The sequence below is a fragment of the Panicum hallii genome, chromosome 6, assembly GCF_002211085.1.
Source record: "Panicum hallii strain FIL2 chromosome 6, PHallii_v3.1, whole genome shotgun sequence".
Lineage (NCBI taxonomy): Eukaryota > Viridiplantae > Streptophyta > Magnoliopsida > Poales > Poaceae > Panicum > Panicum hallii.
In genome coordinates, this window is record NC_038047.1 from 45,063,726 (window position 1) to 45,084,870 (window position 21,145).

General features: G+C 41.1%; 3 protein-coding genes across 5 annotated transcripts; 2 read left to right on the forward strand and 1 right to left on the reverse strand.

Moving 5' to 3' along the window:
* The first annotated feature begins 396 nt into the window (after positions 1 to 396).
* On the forward strand, positions 397 to 7,954 carry LOC112896943 (peroxisome biogenesis protein 1). 3 transcript variants are annotated; one of them, XM_025965065.1, is made up of 18 exons: positions 397 to 644; positions 1,081 to 1,254; positions 1,376 to 1,475; positions 2,380 to 2,829; positions 2,997 to 3,641; positions 3,755 to 3,846; positions 3,952 to 4,025; positions 4,139 to 4,361; positions 4,525 to 4,618; positions 4,702 to 4,856; positions 5,054 to 5,284; positions 5,421 to 5,621; positions 5,770 to 5,895; positions 6,000 to 6,061; positions 6,352 to 6,469; positions 6,767 to 7,051; positions 7,174 to 7,250; positions 7,388 to 7,954. In XM_025965065.1, the coding sequence occupies exons 1-17, from the start codon at positions 432 to 434 to the stop codon at positions 7,210 to 7,212; spliced, it is 3,282 nt and encodes a 1,093-aa protein (XP_025820850.1). In that variant the 5' UTR covers positions 397 to 431; the 3' UTR covers positions 7,213 to 7,250; positions 7,388 to 7,954. The 3 variants fall into 3 exon arrangements, with proteins under 3 accessions (XP_025820850.1, XP_025820851.1, XP_025820852.1); XM_025965066.1 differs by having other exon boundaries at positions 7,391 to 7,954; XM_025965067.1 differs by lacking the exon at positions 397 to 644 and having other exon boundaries at positions 1,129 to 1,254; positions 1,380 to 1,475.
* A 470-nt stretch (positions 7,955 to 8,424) lies between these two features.
* LOC112896337 (NADH dehydrogenase [ubiquinone] iron-sulfur protein 5-B) lies at positions 8,425 to 10,032 on the forward strand. Its single transcript, XM_025964279.1, has 2 exons — positions 8,425 to 8,709; positions 9,650 to 10,032. Exons 1-2 carry the CDS (start codon positions 8,560 to 8,562, stop codon positions 9,758 to 9,760), a joined length of 261 nt encoding a protein of 86 aa, XP_025820064.1. The 5' UTR covers positions 8,425 to 8,559; the 3' UTR covers positions 9,761 to 10,032.
* A 664-nt stretch (positions 10,033 to 10,696) lies between these two features.
* Positions 10,697 to 20,922, reverse strand: LOC112897025 (phosphatidylinositol-3-phosphatase myotubularin-1-like). Its single transcript, XM_025965189.1, has 19 exons — positions 20,875 to 20,922; positions 20,441 to 20,524; positions 19,289 to 19,363; positions 18,968 to 19,036; positions 18,758 to 18,827; positions 18,233 to 18,282; positions 17,848 to 18,128; positions 17,679 to 17,752; positions 16,711 to 16,774; positions 16,559 to 16,624; positions 16,016 to 16,115; positions 15,751 to 15,882; positions 15,213 to 15,376; positions 14,080 to 14,164; positions 13,488 to 13,715; positions 12,884 to 12,943; positions 12,731 to 12,795; positions 11,974 to 12,253; positions 10,697 to 11,741 (listed from the first exon to the last, which is right to left on the reverse strand). The coding sequence occupies exons 1-19, from the start codon at positions 20,920 to 20,922 to the stop codon at positions 11,250 to 11,252; spliced, it is 2,487 nt and encodes an 828-aa protein (XP_025820974.1). The 3' UTR covers positions 10,697 to 11,249.
* Positions 20,923 to 21,145: the final 223 nt, after the last annotated feature.

Genomic DNA, 21,145 nt, shown 5'->3' on the forward strand with positions numbered 1-21,145 from the left:
ACGTATAATTCTCCTGAGTATTGTAAAAAAAAACACGGTTGTCAGGCCAGTTTGGTTAGGGTGGGTGGCGTCAAAATATACGAGAACAACGGTGGTATTCGAACGTGAATAGTCTGAGCAGAGCTGTTCCAGAAATTCTCTCATTTGCCACGATTAAAATATTGATCGATCTGTACCACTGGTCTGCTAGGCCGTTTATAGATTAATTAATCATATGAATTCTCTGTTTTCTATGGAAACCTAAATTACAGTCAAATTGCCGCATGGAGACAGGATAAAACAAAAATTAGCGCTCCAGGAATTTTTTTTGACTTCAAGCCAAGTTGACTTTTGTTTGACCAAATGGAGCATCAGCATGACGACTTGGTAAGGAAGGGCGGGGACGGGGGAGGCAGTTAGCGAGCGAGGCCGGCAGGCAGCAGCAGGCAGCCATGAGCGGCGGCGGGATGGAGGTGGAGGTCCGCGTGGTGGGCGGCGCGCGGAGCTGCTTCGTCGCGCTCCCGCTCCACCTCATCCACGCCCTGGAGCGCACCTCCGCGTCCGGCGACCTCCCGCCCGTCCTCGCGCTCGAACTCCGCGGCCCCACCGGTGGCCGCTGGTCCCTCGCCTGGTCCGGCGCCGCGTCCCGATCCCGCGCCATCGAGGTGAGCGGCCCCCAACCAGCCCCGCTATCCCGTTCCTTACGGCAGCCGTAGCTTTGTCAGTTGATGTCCGGCAGTCATGAACTACCAGTAAATCCTCTGTTGAATTGATGCCTGCGGTCGGGAATCGGGGATTGTGGATGTCGAATTTATCGACGCTGTGTATAGTAAATTTTGGTACTGGGGAGTGGGCAGAGTGATTCATTGGTCTTAGCTGAATAGCAGTTTGACTAGAGACTTCAGAGTCGCAGGGGATCAAAATCATCGAGCTCTTTCCTACTTCCTTGTCGGTTTTGTACTGCTTTCGGCATCTCTGCATACAGAATTGTGATGACCATCTCTTGTCTGTCCTCAATTTGTTTACCTCGCACACTCTTATGTAGCAAAAGTGCAACCTGGATATCTGCAGTATCATGACATCAAATGGTGTGTCTTGCAGGTTGCACAAGAATTGGCAGACTGCATTTCACTGCCTGATGGAACTATAGCACAGCTGAGCGTAGCTCGCTCTCTGGCCAAAGCTGACTCAGTCAGGATAGAACCATACAGTGAGGATGACTGGGAGATAATAGAGAGCCGTGCTAAGTTGGCTGAAGAAACAATCTTGAAGCAGGTGGTCTTTTGTTTTTCAGAAAAAGAAAATAATCAACTTGTTCTGTTATTCTTGTGTAGTCCATCATGTTGCCACTTTTCACTTTTCGTATAGAAATTTATTTATTTCTTCTTGAAATCAGGTAGGCATTGTTTATGAGGGTATGAAATTCCCCTTGTGGTTGGATGGCCATAATATTTTGAAGTTTGTTGTGATGTCATCTTGCCCAGAGAAGTCAGTTGGTATACTTCTTTTACTTTGTCTGCTAACTTCTACATTTTTGTTACAGCCATTAGTTTTATAATTTGTATTTCTTTCAGTACCCTTTTAACTTATTTCAGTGATAAAAAGTGATGTTTTCTTCATACGCTGTTAATTTTATGTGAAGTTGTTTTGAAATAGGTCAGTGAACACTTGTCAGTAAGTAATTTTGTTGTAATCGAGGTAGAAAACAATTGTTGTGTAGCTTACAAAAAACAAATACTCTTTAGCTTCTGAGTTGTGCTTGCAGAAGTCATTATTTATTTACCTATAAAGTAATTGTGCAGTCCAGAGTCTGTTTTGTTGGCAGAAAGGTTAGATACTTTTAATATCTTCTTGTCTATTTTCACATTTACTCTGAAAACTGGCATGAGTTTGATCCTCTGATATCCTAAGATAACTTCCTACAGCACCTAACCTGGAGCTACCAATCTACAGCATAATTCATGCAGGGTGCCTAATAGGATTATGTTTTGTAAGGTTTATGTTATCTTGAATCAAACATGTTACCTACTTTAACAATCTTACTAGTGTGGAAGCAACTAGATTTCCAAACTCGATATATACTAGTGTGTAAGCAGGGTGCTTAATTAACATCTTTTCCCTTCTTATAAAATGTTTCAGAACTTTAGAATCAAGTTTGATACATTCATGCATGTAAGATGTCTAATGAGTACCTACTAGACCTAATTTATGCCTTAGGAAGAAATACTGAAGATTGTTTAATTCTGGGAAATCATTCCAAAGTTCTATATAACGTTATGTGATTTTAGTAATCTCATAAGAGACAATCTATTCATTAAATGTTTCTACTTTTTTTAAGTTGTCAATTTTAATTTCTTCTTATCTGTTGCTAAAGATCCACTGCGTTTTTCTTTCTTTTAGTTCAACTTGTGCCAGGAACTGAAGTTGCTGTTGCACCCAAAATACGCAAAGAGCCTTCTCAGGATGTGAAAAAGCAAAGTGCACTGGAGGAACAAGTTAAAACAAAGGCATTCCTGCGTGTTCAACCGGCTGATAGGAAGCATATACATACATTCAAATATAAAGGTGTTGACATAGGGGTGGTTCTCAGCTATGCTGTGCTAATACACCCTGATACAGCTACAAGCATTTCGGTTGGCAATCTCCAATTGGTCACTGTTTCACCTAAATCATCAAAGAAAAGACCCGCTCAAAATGGCAAAGAAGTTGCACAAAAGAAGGGAATGTCAGTAGCTAAAGAAAGAACCCACGAAGTTGTGGTTTATATCTTACTCTCAGACTCTGTTGCCAAAGGGCATGTTATGCTCCCCTACTCTATTCGACACTTCATAAGTGCTGGTGTACACTCATGTGAGTGCACATGTCTTTCTTCCATTTACCTAGAAGCATCCGACTTATAGTCTTTGAATTCAGATCTGAGGACAAAGTATTTCCTAATAACTATTTTATCTGTATGCTGTTGCATTTTTTCTGCTCTTTATTTTACAATACTCTGAAAAGGTTTTTGCTGATCCTAGGGGTGTATATTAAGACATACTCAGCTAATGTCACGAAGGATGAGCCCATAGCGACAATATCTTCTTTAAGGTTCAAGATGCATGTGAAAGATGCCCATGGTAACAGCGAATTAGTCACTCAGGATGCAGACACTTCTAAGATAACCAGAATTCCTCCAGAAAATGATGATTTCTTCCAGGAAGCTCATTATGGTGAAAGCAAAAGTCTTCAGGGTGCAGATATCGAGAGCATTTCTGAGTCTGTGTCAAAGCAGAAGTTTTTTATTAAACATTGGCTTCTCGGACAACTTAAGGAAATGGGTTTACATGCTAGCCATACCGAGATAAGTTCAATAGTTTTACCAGCCAATGTTGTGCTCCATTTTGAGGTGGCATATAAAAAACCAAACAGAGGAGTTGAATTACTATACCTGCTCACATTTACTTCTGAAAACTCTAGTTTTGACAATACACAACTCAAGGTTGAGACTGCTTGGAGTGCTCCAATTGGCAGTCCAGAAAATGTGGAACTGCATTTCAGGAAGTTGGAGTTGGGAGAGCCTGTATCTTTTGGTTCCATAATGGATAGTAGTGCGACTGATGATTTCAAGCTGACACGATCTTCTTTAGGCTGGATGGAGAATGCAATGTCAGATGTGACAAAAAGTAATACTCTTTAACCAGATAGCCAAATAGTTCGTTTTATGCATCTATTTGTTGTTTGGCTACTGCAATTCTTGCTGTTGGCAAGCTGACTTGATATGATTCCCTTTCTGAAGGATTATCTGTGCTCTTATCATCAACTAGCCTGAGGTTATTTAACAGACTAAAGTTCCCCTTTCCTGGACATGTTCTTGTCTATGGGCCTCGAGTAAGTAACACCATCTACTTTATGTTGTAAATCTTGACATTATATTGTGTTTTCAGTTTTCATGCATTTGTTATTTACAGCTGTGTGGCTAATTTTCTGTTTCAGGGTTCTGGGAAAACTGCTTTGACCAGGGCATCTGCAAAATACTTTGAAGATCATAAAGAGATATTGGCACACGTGTAAGACACTCTGTGGAATCTTATTGTTCTGAGTTATGTTATATTTCTTCTTTTGAAGAAAGCAACATTGTGACCTAAATCTTAATTATATCATATTTTTTTTCAAAGAGCAGAATATACAGAGATTGTTCCAAACTTGCCCTGGGCAAGGCTAAGGAGACAAGGCAAGCAATTGAGGACAGCATTTCTGAAGCGCTGCTTCATTCACCTTCGATCATCATATTTGATGATCTGGACAGTGTAGTTTCGGTCTCTTCAGATCCTCAAGTTTCTCAATCGTCCAGTTCTTCTGATTCTCTAGTAAGGTATTTGGCTGACATTATGGATGAGTACAAGGTGAGGAGATGTTATGACAATTGTCTTTATTCACATTGTTGAAATTTATTATAAATATGCTTTGATTGCGATTGTCTCAAAGTTTCTTTTCCGATGTTATCTTTTTCCCTGTGATAGTTATTTATTATTTTATTTACTTTTGCTTGCCATAACCACTTTCTAGGATAAGACTCGAAGTACATGTGGATATGGACCTATTGCATTTATGGCTTCAGTTCAATCACTTCAGAGTCTTCCTCAAGACTTAACCTCTTCTGGTTATTTCCTTTTCTACTGTTCTTCAAAGTCCGGTGGTTGAGCCTGAGACTTCAAATGTATAAGAATGTTTTTTTTCCCACAGGTAGATTTGATTTCCACATTGAGCTTCCTGCTCTTGCAGTCCCTCAGCGCAAAGCACTTCTGAAACATCAAGTTGAGGAGCATGAGTTGCAGTGTTCTGAGGAAGTTCTGTCTGAGATAGCATCAAAATGTGAAGGTTATGATGCATATGACTTGGTAATGCTAATTTTTTTTTTCTCAAACTGGTGGGAGAGAAATGCTAATTTTTATCAATACTTTTGTCTCATGAACTTTTTATGATTATAATTATGGAATATTCCTTCAACAAGCAAAAATGGTCTAGCGTACATATTTTTTTTTAATGAATTTGGTGGGTAAAGAATACATCCTGTATATATACTATTTTATTGCAGGAAATTTTGGTTGATAGGGCTGTGCACGCTGCTGCTTCTCGGTTTGTTCTGCCTTCTAATGCCTCTCCGAACTCTGTGAAACCAACTTTGGTGATGGAAGATTTCTCAAAGGCAATGCACCGCTTCCTTCCCGTCGCAATGCGTGATCTTAGAAAATATGCTCCTGATGATAAAGATGGTGGCTGGGAAGATGTTGGAGGGCTAAATGAAGCAGTAACTATTATTAAAGAGGTGCACATTTCTTGCTTTCTTGTTTTAAGGGTGTTCATCTCATCAATATGCTCCTGAAAAACTAACCATTTTTGGACACCTTTCATTTGGTTGCCTGTGTAGATGATCCTACTTATATTTGTATTCCTTCTTGTAGACTCTTGAATTGCCATCCAAATACCCAAATATATTTACCAGGGCACCTGTACGGTTGCGATCAAACATTCTCCTGTATGGACCACCTGGATGTGGCAAAACTCACATTGTGAGAGCTGCAGCCGCAGCTTGTTCTTTGCGATTCATTTCAGTCAAGGGCCCAGAGCTATTGAATAAGTACATCGGTTCATCTGAGCAATCTGTAAGGACGTTTCTTTCCTTTGAGCATTGCATGAATGTTTCATGTTTTTTCCCTTCTTACACTAAAGATATTTGAAGGTGTAGGATATTTCCTTGTCTATTTGAAGGTGTCAGTCATCATGTTTCTAATGTTGATAAACCAATTCCAGGTTCGTGACTTTTTTGCAAAGGCAGCTGCAGCAGCACCTTGCCTGCTATTCTTTGATGAATTTGACTCCATTGCACCCCAGCGAGGAACCCATAGTGCTGGAGTTTCTGATCGTGTTGTTAATCAGGTAACTAACTGTCTCCTTGCCTCTAATATGAAAAAATCTCTAGGTTGATTTTTACTTACAGGAACAAGAACGATCTAAATGTCCATTTGATTGATCATATGCAGTTCTTGACGGAACTAGATGGTGTGGAAACTTTGACTGGAGTATTTGTATTTGCAGCTACGAGGTTAGCTCCGTGCAAGCATGATAAATGTCATAGTTTTTGCAGACCTAGTCTTCAGCTCTTCTATTATGTACTTTTACAAAGGGATGAAATGTGCTGGAGAGTTCCTTTTCTTTTATTGCTATGGACTATATTGACCAGCCACAGAACGTTTTGCTTAAGAGCTTTGCAAAGGGTGAAAATGCTGTGGAGTTTTTCTTTTTGGCTAACGTTAGGGAATTTGACTAAATAGCTAGCTTATTTAGTTAATTTGTGTTGCCTATTCTTATGGGATGGCTTATTATTTTGTGCAGCAAGCCACAACTAATTGATGCTGCACTCTTGCGGCCTGGAAGGTTTGATCGTCTAGTCTTTTGTGATTTTCCTCGATGGGATGAACGTTTGGAAATTCTGAAGGTGCATTCCAGGACGGTGAGTCTTCTCTTGGAAACCTGTGGTTGTTGCTTCTGTCATGTTTTCTTGTGTCTAATTTCACCAAACTTTCCAGGTGCATTTTCTTTGTATGTTGCATCTTTAGAACAATGCTAGCTTTCGTCTTAACCAGTTTTCAGCTTCTCTTAGTTGGGCCTCATTTCTAGTTTTGCTTTTAATTTTCGGAAAGACTTCAAGCTGAGAAGTGTATTTACGCATTTCATGACAGTGTGTTTTTTCATTAAGGTATTAGTATATTGCTTTCAATGCTTGCTTTATGTCTTTTGTTGGTATCAGGTTTCGCTGGCAGGTGATGCCAGTCTGGAAGATGTTGCTTCTCTGACCGAAGGATTTACTGGTGCTGATCTCGCCGCTATTCTAACGGATGCTGGGTTGGCAGCAGTGCATGAACTTTTGGACAACCGGGAGAACGGGGTCCCAGAAAGCGAACCGTGCATCAGCAAAGAACTTCTCATGTCTGTCACTAGGAAGGCTAGACCTTCTACACCTGCAGACGATAAGAGGCGGTATGATAGGGAGTTTGGTGAATTTGTGTCATCCAGGAAGTCTATTTCCACAAAGGTGCACCTCACATCCAATTTACATCATCAAACCATTGATAGCTGTACTGGAAAAAATCGAGAATCCTCTAGTGTTTCTTGTTATGAGATTCCGTGAATAACTAGTGGCAGCATTTGGTGCAGGCAAGAGAGTCGAAAGGCAAAAAGGTCACACTAGCTTGAGTCTCTCCAACACATCAGCGTATTGCGAAATCGATCAGGTAAGGTTGGTCAGGCTATTTATTATCTAATTGGACGGAAGTCCACGAAATATGATGTTGTCGAGCATTTTGATGAACTTCTTTCTACAATGAAGATGCTTATTCAGGTTACTCTTATCTTATGTTCAATGGTGCAGCAGGAGATTGCTAGGCACCATGGTTGTGAAGCAGGAGCTTTGTGCTTGACTTTCCTCCGAAAGAAACAACATATACGAAGACAACTAACCAAGGTTCACTTGTGCTGTATGCCGAGTGGAGGACAGCCATTGAAAAGGAACCAATGGCCGAAGGTGCTCCGACCAGATGTTGATAGCATTGTCACAATTCTTTGTACGACGGGGTATAGTATAGTACATAGAAATGCTAACAGAAAACATACATGTTAATCCTTGGCTCGTCTGTAAAGGATGCTGTGACACAGAGGCACGGAAATGTTGTTTCTCTACGGGTGGAGCTGATTGATCCAGCTATTCTCTGTGCGCCGAATCGGTGATTGATCTAGTTGTGCTCAGCTCGGTGGGGCTTTTACCATGGCCCTCTCTAGCCACGGGATAATGAAGGATTTGCAAGGGTTGAGAGTTGATTGGGGGGAATAAGTGGGTGCCACCACTTAGCTCTCCTGAATAAGCACCAGTTTTGTTGACATTGTAATGATTTTTGGATAGCAGAGCTGGTTGGTGAGTGGCTGCTTTTTGTTTGTATCATATTGGTTTTGTTGTGGTTGTTGCGGAACAAAGAGTTCAGGAACCCTAGAGTCCGCGAGCTCCCCTGTGCTATCAATCTCCATCCTAAAAACTAAACTATAAACTAAACTATGTATTTAAAAAGTCAAAATAAATTGTAATTTAGGATAGAGAGAGTATCGAAGAAGGAGGAGGAGGAGGTTGCTGACGACCGAACCTCCACTCCAGGGGGCTGTTCTTCTGTGATCATCGTCAGGAGCCGGTCGAGCTCTGTTGGTTGGACCCTGCTGGTTTGTGGAGACGGAGAAGGCCCATTGTAAATGCAAAGCCCAAGCAGCAAATAACGTTGGCATTGGCGCGAGAAATGTTGTGGGCCTAATTGTCATCCGGACCGGACCGTGGATTTGGTGGATAGCCCAACAACGCAAATACACGGCCCGCCAGCACCCTATTAGTGGGCCCGCGGTGTCAGTAGGCATCCAAGAGGAGGGAGGCGAGGGCGAGCCGACCCCGACCGCGACCGGCGTGGAGAGAGAGAGAGACGGACACAGGCGCAGCAGCGGAGGGGGAGGGAGAGAGATAAACCAACCAGGCGGAGGGGGAAGGCGAAGGAGCGCTCGTCGGCGATGGCGTCTGGGTGGGGCATCAACGGGAACAAGGGCCGCTGCTACGACTTCTGGCTGGAGTTCAGCGAGTGCATGAGCCGCTGCCGCCAGCCCTCCGACTGCGGCCTCCTCCGCGAGGACTACCTCGAGTGCCTCCACCACTCCAAGGAGGTGAGCTACCCGCCGCGTCCGTCTCGACCCCTCTGCTCCCGCCATTTCGTTCGATTCGTCGCCTCCGACTCCGAACCCTAGCGTCAGATCCCCGCCATCATCGTGTAACTTGTATTCGACCGCCTAGGCTAGATCTGCCGCGTTCTTCACATCCCTTCTATGCCAGGCTCTGATTTCTCGGTCTTGGCCTCTCTTGCCATCACCTCGGTCTCTGTGAATGATAGTGCGGGGAAATGGTTGAGGCGTTTTCGCCTGATTTTGTAGCCGAATTTGTTAACGCAATTCGATTTTGGAGGTTTGACTTCATGCCCATTGTATTGGAAATTCACTATAGCCCTGCTCGGACATCCTAGGGTATTGGATTAATTGGGCTCTGACTCCATTATGGCTTTAATTGGACAGGTTAGCTTGGGGGTTCTACAGTATGTTGCAATTGCTCATGCGCATGGATAAACTTAATAGTAATGGAAAACTCCTGAAATGGAGACATTGCGGTATATTTTCTGTAATATTCTGGAGTGTTGTGGTCCAAATTTCCTAATACAGAGTATTTTGGTTCCTTTCTCTACATATAAGTTGTCAAATCTTGCTTCTTGTGATTGGATAGCTGATTCCAAGGATTAATGTTCCAGGATATGACTAGAAAATGAAAAGGCACAGGAGTAGAAATCACATTCGTCATGGTACTTCTCAGCATAGCATGTCCTCTGAAATGTAAAAATGGATAAACCCCTGATTCCAGAGAACCAAGAAATATTCTGAATTGTTGACTACTGATGAATCCAATTACAAGACAAGTGAGCAACAGATTAGAATACCTATATTTGTCTGAATTCTGTTGTTTCAATAATTGTTATGAGCCTTTTTAGGGGGGAACGAATAATCAAGATGAGCAGATTTCAGAATGTTGACTGAACCCTTTGTGATTCTTCTTCTGCAGTTCCAGCGCAGGAACAGGATCTACAAGGAGGAGCAACGTCAGGTCAGAGCTGCTGCTCGCAAGGCCAAGGAGGAAGCTGAGGGAGCTCCTGCTGTTGCAGCTCATCATTAGTCTCCATGTCAATTTTAACGTGTGTCGTTGTTTTCTGTCTACTCATCTTTGGTTCGGCTGTGATGCTAAGAGCAAAGTAATAATCTTCCATCTTTCTGTTGGACTGCACAGAATTTTTTTTCCCCAGCTCACTCCATGACTTGTTCTATATCAAGACTTTAGTAAAAAGGTCACGGTCATGAAGTTTCTACTTGTTTGGGGATATTGAGCAACAAATGGTGTTTGAATCGAGCATTAAACATTTGCACATTTACATCTCCGATCTCTCTTGATTTTCCTGTGGCATTGGAAGAGAAACATTGTGCCTTTACTCGATATGATGGTTGATTTTTGTGGGATGGGTTCTGGCTGTTGCTTTGCACGCCCATCCCGAAATTGTTCACCAGCCGGAATAGTATCCTAGTTCATCAATTTGGTTCTGAACTTCGAATTATGGTTGAAGATAATGAGAAACGTTTGGCGGTTCTTCAGAAATGTGCTCTGATTGCCACATCATGCCGTTGGATAAAATAATCGCCTACTTATGCCATTTTTATGTTTCAGTCATCCCGATATTTGCAATCGGTTTCACCTGGTGGTGTATTTAATTTTCTCATGGAGGAGACAGAATCGGAGATGAGACCGTAGCAGTTGCAGCTGAGATATTTTAGTTGCTGAACTTTTAGAGATTTAGGGCCTGTTTGGATGGGGTTTAGTCACCCCCTCTTAATCCATTTTTAGTCTTTAGGGAGCCAAACACAGGGACTAAAAAAAGACCTAAAGGCATTAGTCCTTTAGCCCCCAAGGGGGTGACAGGCCCTTAAGACGTCGAAATACAGTTATCAAACCCGAACTGGTAAACATATTGGCAAGATTTACACCTACTGATTGGCTAACAGCATCACTGCATCAGCTCCTAGAAAATTTAATGAGAAAATTTGAGAAAGAAGAAAAAAGGACTCGGAAATTGTACAGCCATTCCACAAGTCCATATTTTCATGTACAACGTTTTATGTCCTTGTTCTCAAGCTAACCTATACAAGACATATGCTATCAGAAAAAAAAAAGTGAAAAGAACTATTATTCTCTTTCCCATTTTGCATTATTTGCTTCTTATATGAATCAATTGCCAAGCTATATACAACACAAGGACTAATTCTCAGTCCCAGTGGTTCCTAACCAATTGCTAACTCCTAATGTACAAGGCCGAATTTCCTCAGAGAAAATTTAGCTGAAGCCCACCAAAGACTATTCGAATACCAATGAAGGAAACTGTTGCTTTCCACGCTTTCTTTTGTTGTTGATGCAGATTTGGAGTAACCAGACACTAAAAGCAAAATCATTGAATGAAGGAATTTGTGAATGCAGCCATGCGGGTCAAATATGCACTGTTGAGTTGCTTTCCAAGTGTTCTTTTACTGTTGATGCAGACCTGGAGGTGCCAACCACTAAAAAAATCCATTGGCAACTGCAGGTACACCTAATACCAACATAAACGGCTAACGATCAACTACTCTGGACCAAAATAGCAGTCTTGTATCGATAACCGATCAAAAGCATCAAAATTTGCCTTCAAACCAACAAACTGGCTTCCAAGCTGTGCACATGGAGCATCTGGCCATCTGCACCCTTCTCTTGTGCGGAAGGGGCACAATGACTCGCAAAAATGGTCCCCCGGTGCTTCTGAGACCAGGCTGTCCTCAATTGCAGAGATTGATACAGAGAAGCCACCATTTTCGTCTTCTTGATCCCTAACATCTGTGCCTCTTCGCAATGAACATGACAGCACTTCAGTTCTATCCTCCTGGTTTCCACTTGTCGAAAATTTGATTGTGCATCCTATAGATTCTATCGCCTTTTTAATGGCAGCATTCTCCCTTTGAGCACTTTGAGCTGTGGCTAAGGCTGTGTTACTTGCACGTTTCTCCCTCTGCAACTCTTGTTTTACAGATTCCATTTTCATTTTGATATCTTTTGCTCTCAATTCGGCGATGTCCTTTGCCTGATCATTCCATCAGAAAATAAACATCAGGGATAGGATATCTGGGGCATATAACTATATAAGCCATTTTTTAACTGAACATCATAATACTTAATTTCACATCAAACCATGAACTTAATTTGTCCTTAGCTCTTGTTCCAATAATTTCACATCAAACCAAACACATGATATGACCTCACCTATGTTGCAATAAAACGGACATAGAATAAAATAAAAGGCTATAGATAATTACCTTCATTGCTTCTGCATATTTTTTAGTCATAGCATGCCACTGGGATTCAAGATCACCACCTTGTGATTCGATGGGGCATGTCCATCTCAAATAAAACTGGGGCCAAAGGGTTGGAGCAAGTGCTGCCGCAGGGGGCAATAGTGCACCATTATGCTTTACTGGGTCATAGAATGGATTGTAGTGCTCATGGAAGCTGCCGCCAGAAGCTCTTAGATCAGCCAAATATGACCACATGCAACGACAAGAGTTCGTGACACCAGATTGCTCCCTTTCCCGCTCACTTTCATTTCAAATCAGAAATTAGCTATGCCGAATATTATACGAGAAACATAAATTAAGAAGTACAGGTGAAAAAAGGAATCTAACACTATTTTATTACCAAGATATATGCAAGTGTGGAACAAAAGAACAACATGCTCTGGGGTTTTGGGAATAGAACTCAGTAAAAGTTAAATCTTGTGGATTACACAATTTGAGAATGGACATGATAGCTTCTAACTAGGATATAACGCTACTGCTGGCCAAGTTAGCACGAGAAATAGAATATGCTGCCTTTTTTCTCCTAATCAAGTAAAGAACGCAGATATATGCTGCATGGTATCATGGAAAACAGTGAGCAACATAGAAATAATTCAAAATGTGAATCATGACTTGTTATAGAGGATTAATAAAAATATAACTTTTAATTCCAAAGGGCATGTCAGGAACAAAAAGAATAAGCTCAAATCAGAAAACAGCCAAGATGGGAAATATTTACCTGTTGCATAAGAAGTTTCCAAAGCGGCATGATAATACACAATCCATAAAATCAACTAGGAATTTCTGCAAAAACGAATCAGTTTAAAGATTATGAATGTTTATGGAGACTTGTAGCCAACCCTTCTAATTGTCAAAGAAAACGAAGACTTACAGAAGAGAACTGAAATGCAGATGGGTACAGACGTAGCAATTGAGAGATGCAGTCGAGCCACTGAAAATGATATACCGTATTACAAGTCAGATCAAAAAAGTTCGCATACTAAAGAAAATAATGGACGTATCCAAAACAGGTAAAAATGCAGGAATAACATAACAGATAGACCAACTGTAGAAAAGAGGGTGTTCCATGTTCATAACGAAGCACTTCACTAATTCCACTAAAAGGCTGGCACTAATGTTCTTTTCTCAATTGGTAATTTTGTAGAAGACTAGTGTTTGACATGCTGCTAAGTGCCAACTAACGTAGTTTCTAAAACAGAAACCTACTGAAGTGCATGGTTTGATCTGCAATGCTGTACTAAAAGCTGAGAAGCATTCAGCCATGAACAAATCCATACATCCATACTGCAGAAGAGCATATCTTAAAGGCAGTAAAGTAAAATAAGTTGTCATCACTGAATCAGAAGTTCAGAATGACAAATTGGCTATCAACACGTCAGAAGATATCAGTTATTCCTTGAGATGCAAGGATAACAATTATTGACAAAGTAAGAAGTAAAAGATAATAGAAAAGTGGAACAGCATTGGCAAGCTACCTGTAACAATATTGGTGAAGAGTTGTTTGATGTCTGGGATTGAGCTGAAGCATTGGAGGATGGTCCTGATGGCCCTAATGCGTTCCTGCTTGGTGAACTGCTTAAATTCCCAAGGGAAGGTTGCCTTAATAGCTCATACTGTGAACCCCCATTCTCAGCTACTGTTGGAACTCCCATCCTCTCTGCAAATGGATGACCAAATGCTAACCAGTCCTTTTCCACAAGGGCCTAAAGCAGTGTGGAAGTGTGTTATCAGTAATAAGGAAGGGAGTAGTGCTGATGCATAATTGAAGCAAAAAAAAAAATCAGATAGCAGTTATCAAGTATTGAGCACTACCAAACAGGAATGTTTAAATAATTTCAAGGCAGATTTATACACTATGAAATACAAGCATATCAACACAAGCAGCAAAATGGGGAAATAAACCATGGTTTTTGTTCCTTTTCCATTTTGGTGGAAAAAAGAAAATAATTGAATCACCATATTTGGATGAAACACTCCAAACAAGACTAAAAGTTACCATCGAAGGATAAATGAGAGAATAGCTATTTTGCCACCATGGGTTTACAGAAATCTATTTACAGTTGGTACCTGGAATCCACTGAAAGTTCGATAATAGGGATCAAGCAATAAGCAAGAAAGTGCAACCAACTGGGTTGTACGGTCCCATCCATCACTGCAGAAATAAAGTAGCAAAAAGAAATGCAATCAATTAGATGCTACAAAGACAAAGGAACAAAGCTATAGAGATCACACAGGATCCTAAGATGACATTCAAAGCTTCATTCATTCAAAAATACACTGAGAGGATTGACAAGGGAAACTGCTGGTTACAGGCGCATCCTAGTTAAAAAAGGACAGAATTTGAATTAAAAAGCTAATAAACTTTAGCAGGGTGATATGTGTTAGATGTATATACATCCTAGTGTATTTTCTCACTAGTGTAGGGTGCTATTTGCACTTTGTACAGAACCATATCTGGCCCTTGTGGGCATGGTAATACACTTGAGTTCCTATTCATAACAATATGATGAATCACCAGGGTCTTTTAATTCCCAGGGGCCTTTTTTTTAACTTGGCATAAACTTACAGCCAGCTTGCAAAAAGGCAGGTGATTTTTCATACAATAACCATACCAACTGTTTGGTCATACATCGGTCTCCATAGAGGTAGAGCTATGGCTTATGTCATCTACACCAAACAAAAAGTCCAAGCACAAGGGTGAATTGTTGGCTCCTTGACTAAACAATTAAAGGTAGATATCCCCAAAATTTTTCAGTGAAGGTTTCTCTTCTCTTCATGGCATATCCAAAAGGCAAAAGATTTTAAAAAAAAAAGTCATGACAAATACACACAAATGCCAGTATTACAGCTAACTTCATAGTTTGTCAAACATGCAGTTAGACGGGATTTCAGTACACTAGTAAGTAATAACCAAGGAAGTGCAGTGGCCACATGATGCAGATTTTAGGGATAACCCTGTTATAGATCAATAAATAATTTATGAGGGTTCCAAACGCTTAGTTAAACAGCTGTTATAGATCAATAAACCTAATCCCTAGGAATCTCACCTAAGCCCACACTGATATGGGTTTGCAATAGATACTCAAATGTCACATTGCATGCGTGCCAGGTCAACACAAGCAAGGAACAACAAATCATCATGGTAATTTCCTCACATTAAATACGTTAATGCAAGTTAGAGATGCTGAGGGATTAAAAACCTGCAATGGACAAGAACTGTTGCTGCTTCTTCCGCAATTTGTGCAGCAATCCACGAAGCACCAACCAGAATATTTTGGATGTGGTTTAGCCATTCCCCTAGCGTTGAAGAAAATGATGTCATGCTATTTAGATTGCCTCCACCCCACGTTGATCCACGATTCCTCTGCCAGAAAATAATTAAAAAAAACTCAGCATGTCGTGTGTGTTTTGTACTTGATGAGCTTGCAGATAATTCAGCAAAATAGTCAAGCCCTTGATATCTGTCAAGCTGTAGTTTCAACTTTTAAGCAAAAGTATAGATTGTCTAACTCGTTTGGGACAGATTACAACAGATAAAAGATGCAACAGCAGCTAGCCTGGTGCTAGGTTACTAGCTTGCAACAGCTGTTCCATAGCATTTCAGAAATATCCATGCAGAGCTATGGGCATGTACAGGCATGACACCACATTCCCAAACAAAGTTCTTGTATGCATTACAGGAACAGATGACAACCTCAAAAGGGCGTACTACATCAGCAAGGCAAACCATCAACTTACCCGATCTCCAACAACAGATACAGCTGAAGGGGTTCCATTTGACGAAATTGAGCCATGAGCATCCACATAGTCCCTAAGGCGAGAAAGACTATCTCTCATTGTGTGGATGTTTTGTATTCCTAGAAAAAGAACCTGGTCCCAGATCCAGTGAATTAAAGAGAATAAATAGTTTCTTCTCTTCACTGTTGATGGAAGAAGAGAAAAAAAAATATGTATAATGCAAAGGTATAGCTGCAAACTAGATAACTATCGCATCTAACATTACCTCAGATCTGGGGTAGTTAGAAGATGACTCTGAACCCCCTCCCTTTGCCCCATTTGCTAAAGCATTTGCTCTTGGCCGGGCATCAATTATGTACAGTTTCCTGTTTTAGAGCAGAAGCAGAACACTATTTAAGTTGTTCATTATGAATATATCTCTAAAAAGGTCAAAGAGTATAAGCATATTCAGAAAGTGCATTAAAGAAAAAAATGTCCCAAGAGTTAGTTGGTATCTGCTCTTATTACTTAACTGATTCCCCTTTGTTAAAGACAAAATTAGGTAAAATGCACACATCCTTTAGATCAGTATGTGCCTCAGTTCTAGTGCTTAGTGCCATAAAAGAAAAAGGGCAAGAAAGCAAAATCTAAAAGCTTAGTATTATCTTTCACAGATTCTTGAAGTCCCTTTTTACACAGAAAACTATGTATCAAGATATATATAGAGTGAACGAGTTATAGGGGATATAGTAAACTTATAGGGTACAATATTTTAATGGATGTCAGTAGTAAGAGAATAGATATAGCATAACATGCATACTACGATTACCTTGGAGATCCTTTATCACCAGTGGTTCTGCTGCTAAGAGCACATACAAGCTTCTCATCAGCATTGCTGCAGAAAGTGTCCTAACATTAGACCAATGAAATCAAAGAATAGACATCATATGTTCCAGACAAATTAGATAGATATAAACTCACTTCCTAAAGTTCATCATCAATCCAACCATTGGCTGAGATGACCTCGCCAGAACAGCTCCAGACCCTGTGATGTAAACAGGTTAAATTTTTTTTCCTCATGTCTGCCTCAAAATTCCTTTTTAACCATTAAAAACTACACACTTTACCCAAAAACGAGTGATTAAATAGAGGTTTGGTCAAGAACATGAAAGGATCCCTTTGAATGTTCTTAAGAAAATCCATTTAACAAAAAAAACTCAAATTTCTAAATACGCTTGAATAATATACTAATACCAATCATCCTTTTTACACAAACCCTACAAAAATCCAACTTACTCATTCAAGCTGGAAATAAGTTGATCAAGCACCAGGATTTTTAAGTTCAAAGTAGCTATTTTGGGGGTTGCTATCTGTTTAAACCAAAAGAATCCCAGGAATAGTTGCACGGATATGATTGCAAGCTACACTACAACAAAAACACTAATAGTGGTGACTGTGGTGGTGCTTGCAAGAAAGTAATGCTACCATCAGGCACAGATATATGTCATTCTAGAAATAGAAGAACTGAGGAACCATGCAGTTTTGAAACATTACATATTGAGATCTTTCCAAATATTTATAAGTGTGTTTTTAATTTCGTAAAGTAAGTATAGATTCGCCTCGAAAAGTAATTTTGTAATATTATAGGTTTACAATATTGATGGGTTTTAATATATTATGGTGGAAATGAAGGATCCAAGTAACATTTGGAGATCATGTCGATGTTCAAAACAATATGTTTTTGTGGCCCAAGGGAATAATTATCAACAATAACAGACAGTATTTCTCAATGGCGAAGTTGCTGACTTTCCGACAAACATGACACATGCATGAGAATTATCGGCCCTCTACAGGTCTATTGAAGTAGGGACCTTAAGATAACAGAGAGGAAAAGATTTATCCGCTAAGGACGATTTTTTTTAAAAAAAACAAAACTTGAGTATACGTACCAGGGTCGCACCATGAAATAACAGGCAAGCGTTTGCCTGATCGAAAAGTAGAAGCTTGAAATAAATCTTCATCACTAAAGGACAGTAGACAAATGGTAGTATCAGTGATTTATAAGTGTGTTTTAAGAGAATAAAACTACCACATGTTATTATCAAGGGCATGAAATACCTTATGCTCCTTGGTACAATCAGTTCAGTGGGGTAAGTTGAACACAATGAATAACTAGAATTAACTCTAGTTAGCCTCCACCAATCGTTAGACAAAGAAACTTCCTCAGCTCCCCGTAACTGCGGTAAACTTTTCCTAAAAAGACGGAAGTATTCTCTCAAGAGCCGCCACTTTGGCTCAGAATCATTCTTAATGGTGGATGGATCACAAGAAAATGCATATAGGTCCCACAAATTAGCAGGTTTAGTGTATCTCCTCAAAGCATCAAACACTTCGTTTTTCTGAAAAGACAAGCATCAAAAGTAAACCACAAAAGATTCAGAATGTGTGGCAAAATAATATGCTCAAAGAAACTACAATTACGTATACAATCAAATCAAAATACCTGCTTTGTTTTGGGAACAAAAGCAAACACAATGATTCTCATGTCTTTGCCTGAACAAAGGACAAAAATCAGTACAAGTTCTTTTAGCAAATGTCGTAAAATAGTAATAGTTAATTATCATTAGAAAGAAAAAATCTGTAGATTCATGAACAAGAATAGAAACAAATTAATTGCAAATATTTATATTATAATGAAAAGCACTACACAAACTTTAAAAACATTGTAAATACAATGTTAAACATTATCATAAGGAGAAAAACTTGTAGATCTGTCAAAATATAAGTAAGTAAACTAATTGTAATCATCATACTTGAAAAGTGTTTCAAGAGAAAAGTTGAAGCTTCTTGCCTCTACCTTTCTAATCCAAATCTTCTGGCCAAAAAGGTTTGATGGGTGCCATTACAATATTATCTCGAGAGACAACATTCCATTTTTCACAAAAAATCTTGAATTAATGACGAGGTAGGGTTGCAGTTGGACATATAACTATGCTCAAAGGTGACTCAGTACAGAATACAAACTTACCGATGACTTGAAGAAGTTCACGGGGCCGGCTCTTATCAGAGAGGTGGGGTAGGGGTTGGAGCTTCACATCCTGCAAAAGAACTGGTTTAGTCAATAATTTATAAGTTTGCATGCGTTGTGGTAGCACAATTTACATAACTATAATCCTGGGCTGATAATGTGAACATGGGAAGAATAAAGAGGCCATACACAGATTACTTATAGACTTACATCATTTAGCTTCTCAATTGTTGTCAGCGGAATGGTACCCAGCTCTATGACACATTTTTTTGCTTGGCTCTGCAAAATGGTCACATGATTAAACAAGAAAGAGGGAAGTTGGACAGCATCTCTGACTGCATGATCAGGATGACCAATTGAAAATATTTAAAAAAAAGGAAGATGTGATCAACGAACAGAGCTGGTCCGAAAAAAGCCAGAAGAAAAATTATCTCTGGAAATCAATATTGCAGGCATAGTGATATTGTATCGAAGTGCAGGAGACATCAAATCACATGAAACTATTATAATCGTCATGATATGATTGCTTACCACAAAGAGAAGTCGGAAATTTGTCACTGAAAGTGTACCAGCCTCACGGATGTTTAGCAGAACAACTCCATGGCCCTAAGTAAGGAAAGGTGAGAGGAATCAAATTCAAGATGGACATATCCAAGTAAAAGGGCAGCGAAATCAATCGGCACAAGGTTGAGGTTTATGTCAGGAAATAAATACGCCATCTTTTTTATGAACTTGAGGTAAGTCACAGATTTCTTTTAAGGAGAAAAAAGTAACTTGGTTACCCCCAAACTCAGTATGACATGGCACGCTATCATGACTATGCGGTTACATTAAGATGTCCCGTATTCTGGGTGTTGAAAAGTAGGCAAATACAGCGAGCATGCTGCACCTACTATCACTGTAAACATGGTATATGACAAGCTTTTGCAACACACCATTAATACTGATTTCAAGTATATACCAGAAAGAAATTCTCAAGGATGGTGTATTCACCAAAAAAAAATGTGCGTTCACTAAAACCTCATCAAATTGTTTTTGGCACATTTGCTCAAACGGAGCATTTATTTGTTGATCTGGTTTTGACAATCGGATTAGTATTTCCGGTTTCATCCCCCGAAAAGACATCATCAGCCATACTCACACCATACAATCAACTCTGGAGGAGCCCTTAATGCTATATGACAGTTTTCCCATCTAACATTAAAATCTACATTAGGTATGTCATTGCTCTGTTAACTCCGAGAGAATCCTCAGCCCCCTTGACGCTGAGGAAGCCAGTGGAAGTCATGAACGATATTTTCTTTTGTTTTGCTTTTTTCCTCCCTAAACTGACACATAGTGCAATGCATGTTATACAGATCTATCTATTGCTCCAACTATAATAATCTCCGCTAGTATAGTAGTATGTAATGATCTGATGGCACCTGCAGTTGCATACGATACATGAAACGGCACACGGATCAAAAGTTGCAGACAACAAAACCTACAATGTTACCATGGTTTTCATTTGCAATTAGGGTAATTGGCAAGTGGTTCCCAGTGACAGGCCAATGTGCATGATGAGGTAACCCGAGGGCAAGGCAACCCGGACAATGAATTGCCGTTACAGAGCACGAATTGACTCATCAGAGCCTCTGGAATTGTAGACCACCAGGTAGGTCAGAAAAATAAAATTGCGGTTACCTGGGCGATAACCGCCTCGTCCTCGAGCAGGAAGTCGTCCATGCTCTCCTTGACGGCCTGGCCCAGCCTCCGCGGTCTCGGATCCTGGAAGGCGAGAATCGGCAGCACCGCATCAGTACGAAATTCCAAACACCACGCGCAAACCAGCCCTAGCGTCAAGCTCCCGCACGCCCGCGGCCGCCCACGCATGCAGCGGGGACTTGCGGGGCGCGCCCGTGGCGTCGGCCCCGTGCCCCCGGCCGTACCGAATTGCGAGCCCCAGCCCCAGCCCCGCCTCCCGCGCAGAACGGGACGCGCAGCGAGGCGCGGGCGCCCAGGCGTTTGCGCGAGCGCGCGGGCAAGGGCGGGGGAGAGGGGCGGGCAAGTGGTGGCGGGGCGCGCCCGAGCGAGAGAGCGGGCGGAGCGGAGCAGGGGAAGGGAAGGATTGGCGTTACCTCGATTTGGTTCCAGTCGATGGCGTCCCAGCTGCCGGAGCCATCCATCTCCGGCGAGCCGCGGCGGCAGCGGGTTCCGTTCCGTGCCCGCGGCGAGAGAGAGGAGGAGAGAAGAGCGGTGGGGACGAAGAGAGAGAAAGAGAAGGAGAGAGGGATGCGTTTGGTCTGTCCGCCCGCCCGGTTCGGGTTGGGTTGGGTTGGGTTTGGCTTGCCCGGTCCGACGGCGGTAGCGTGACGCGGCCAGGAGTTTGGTTCCACCAATCTTGGGCGA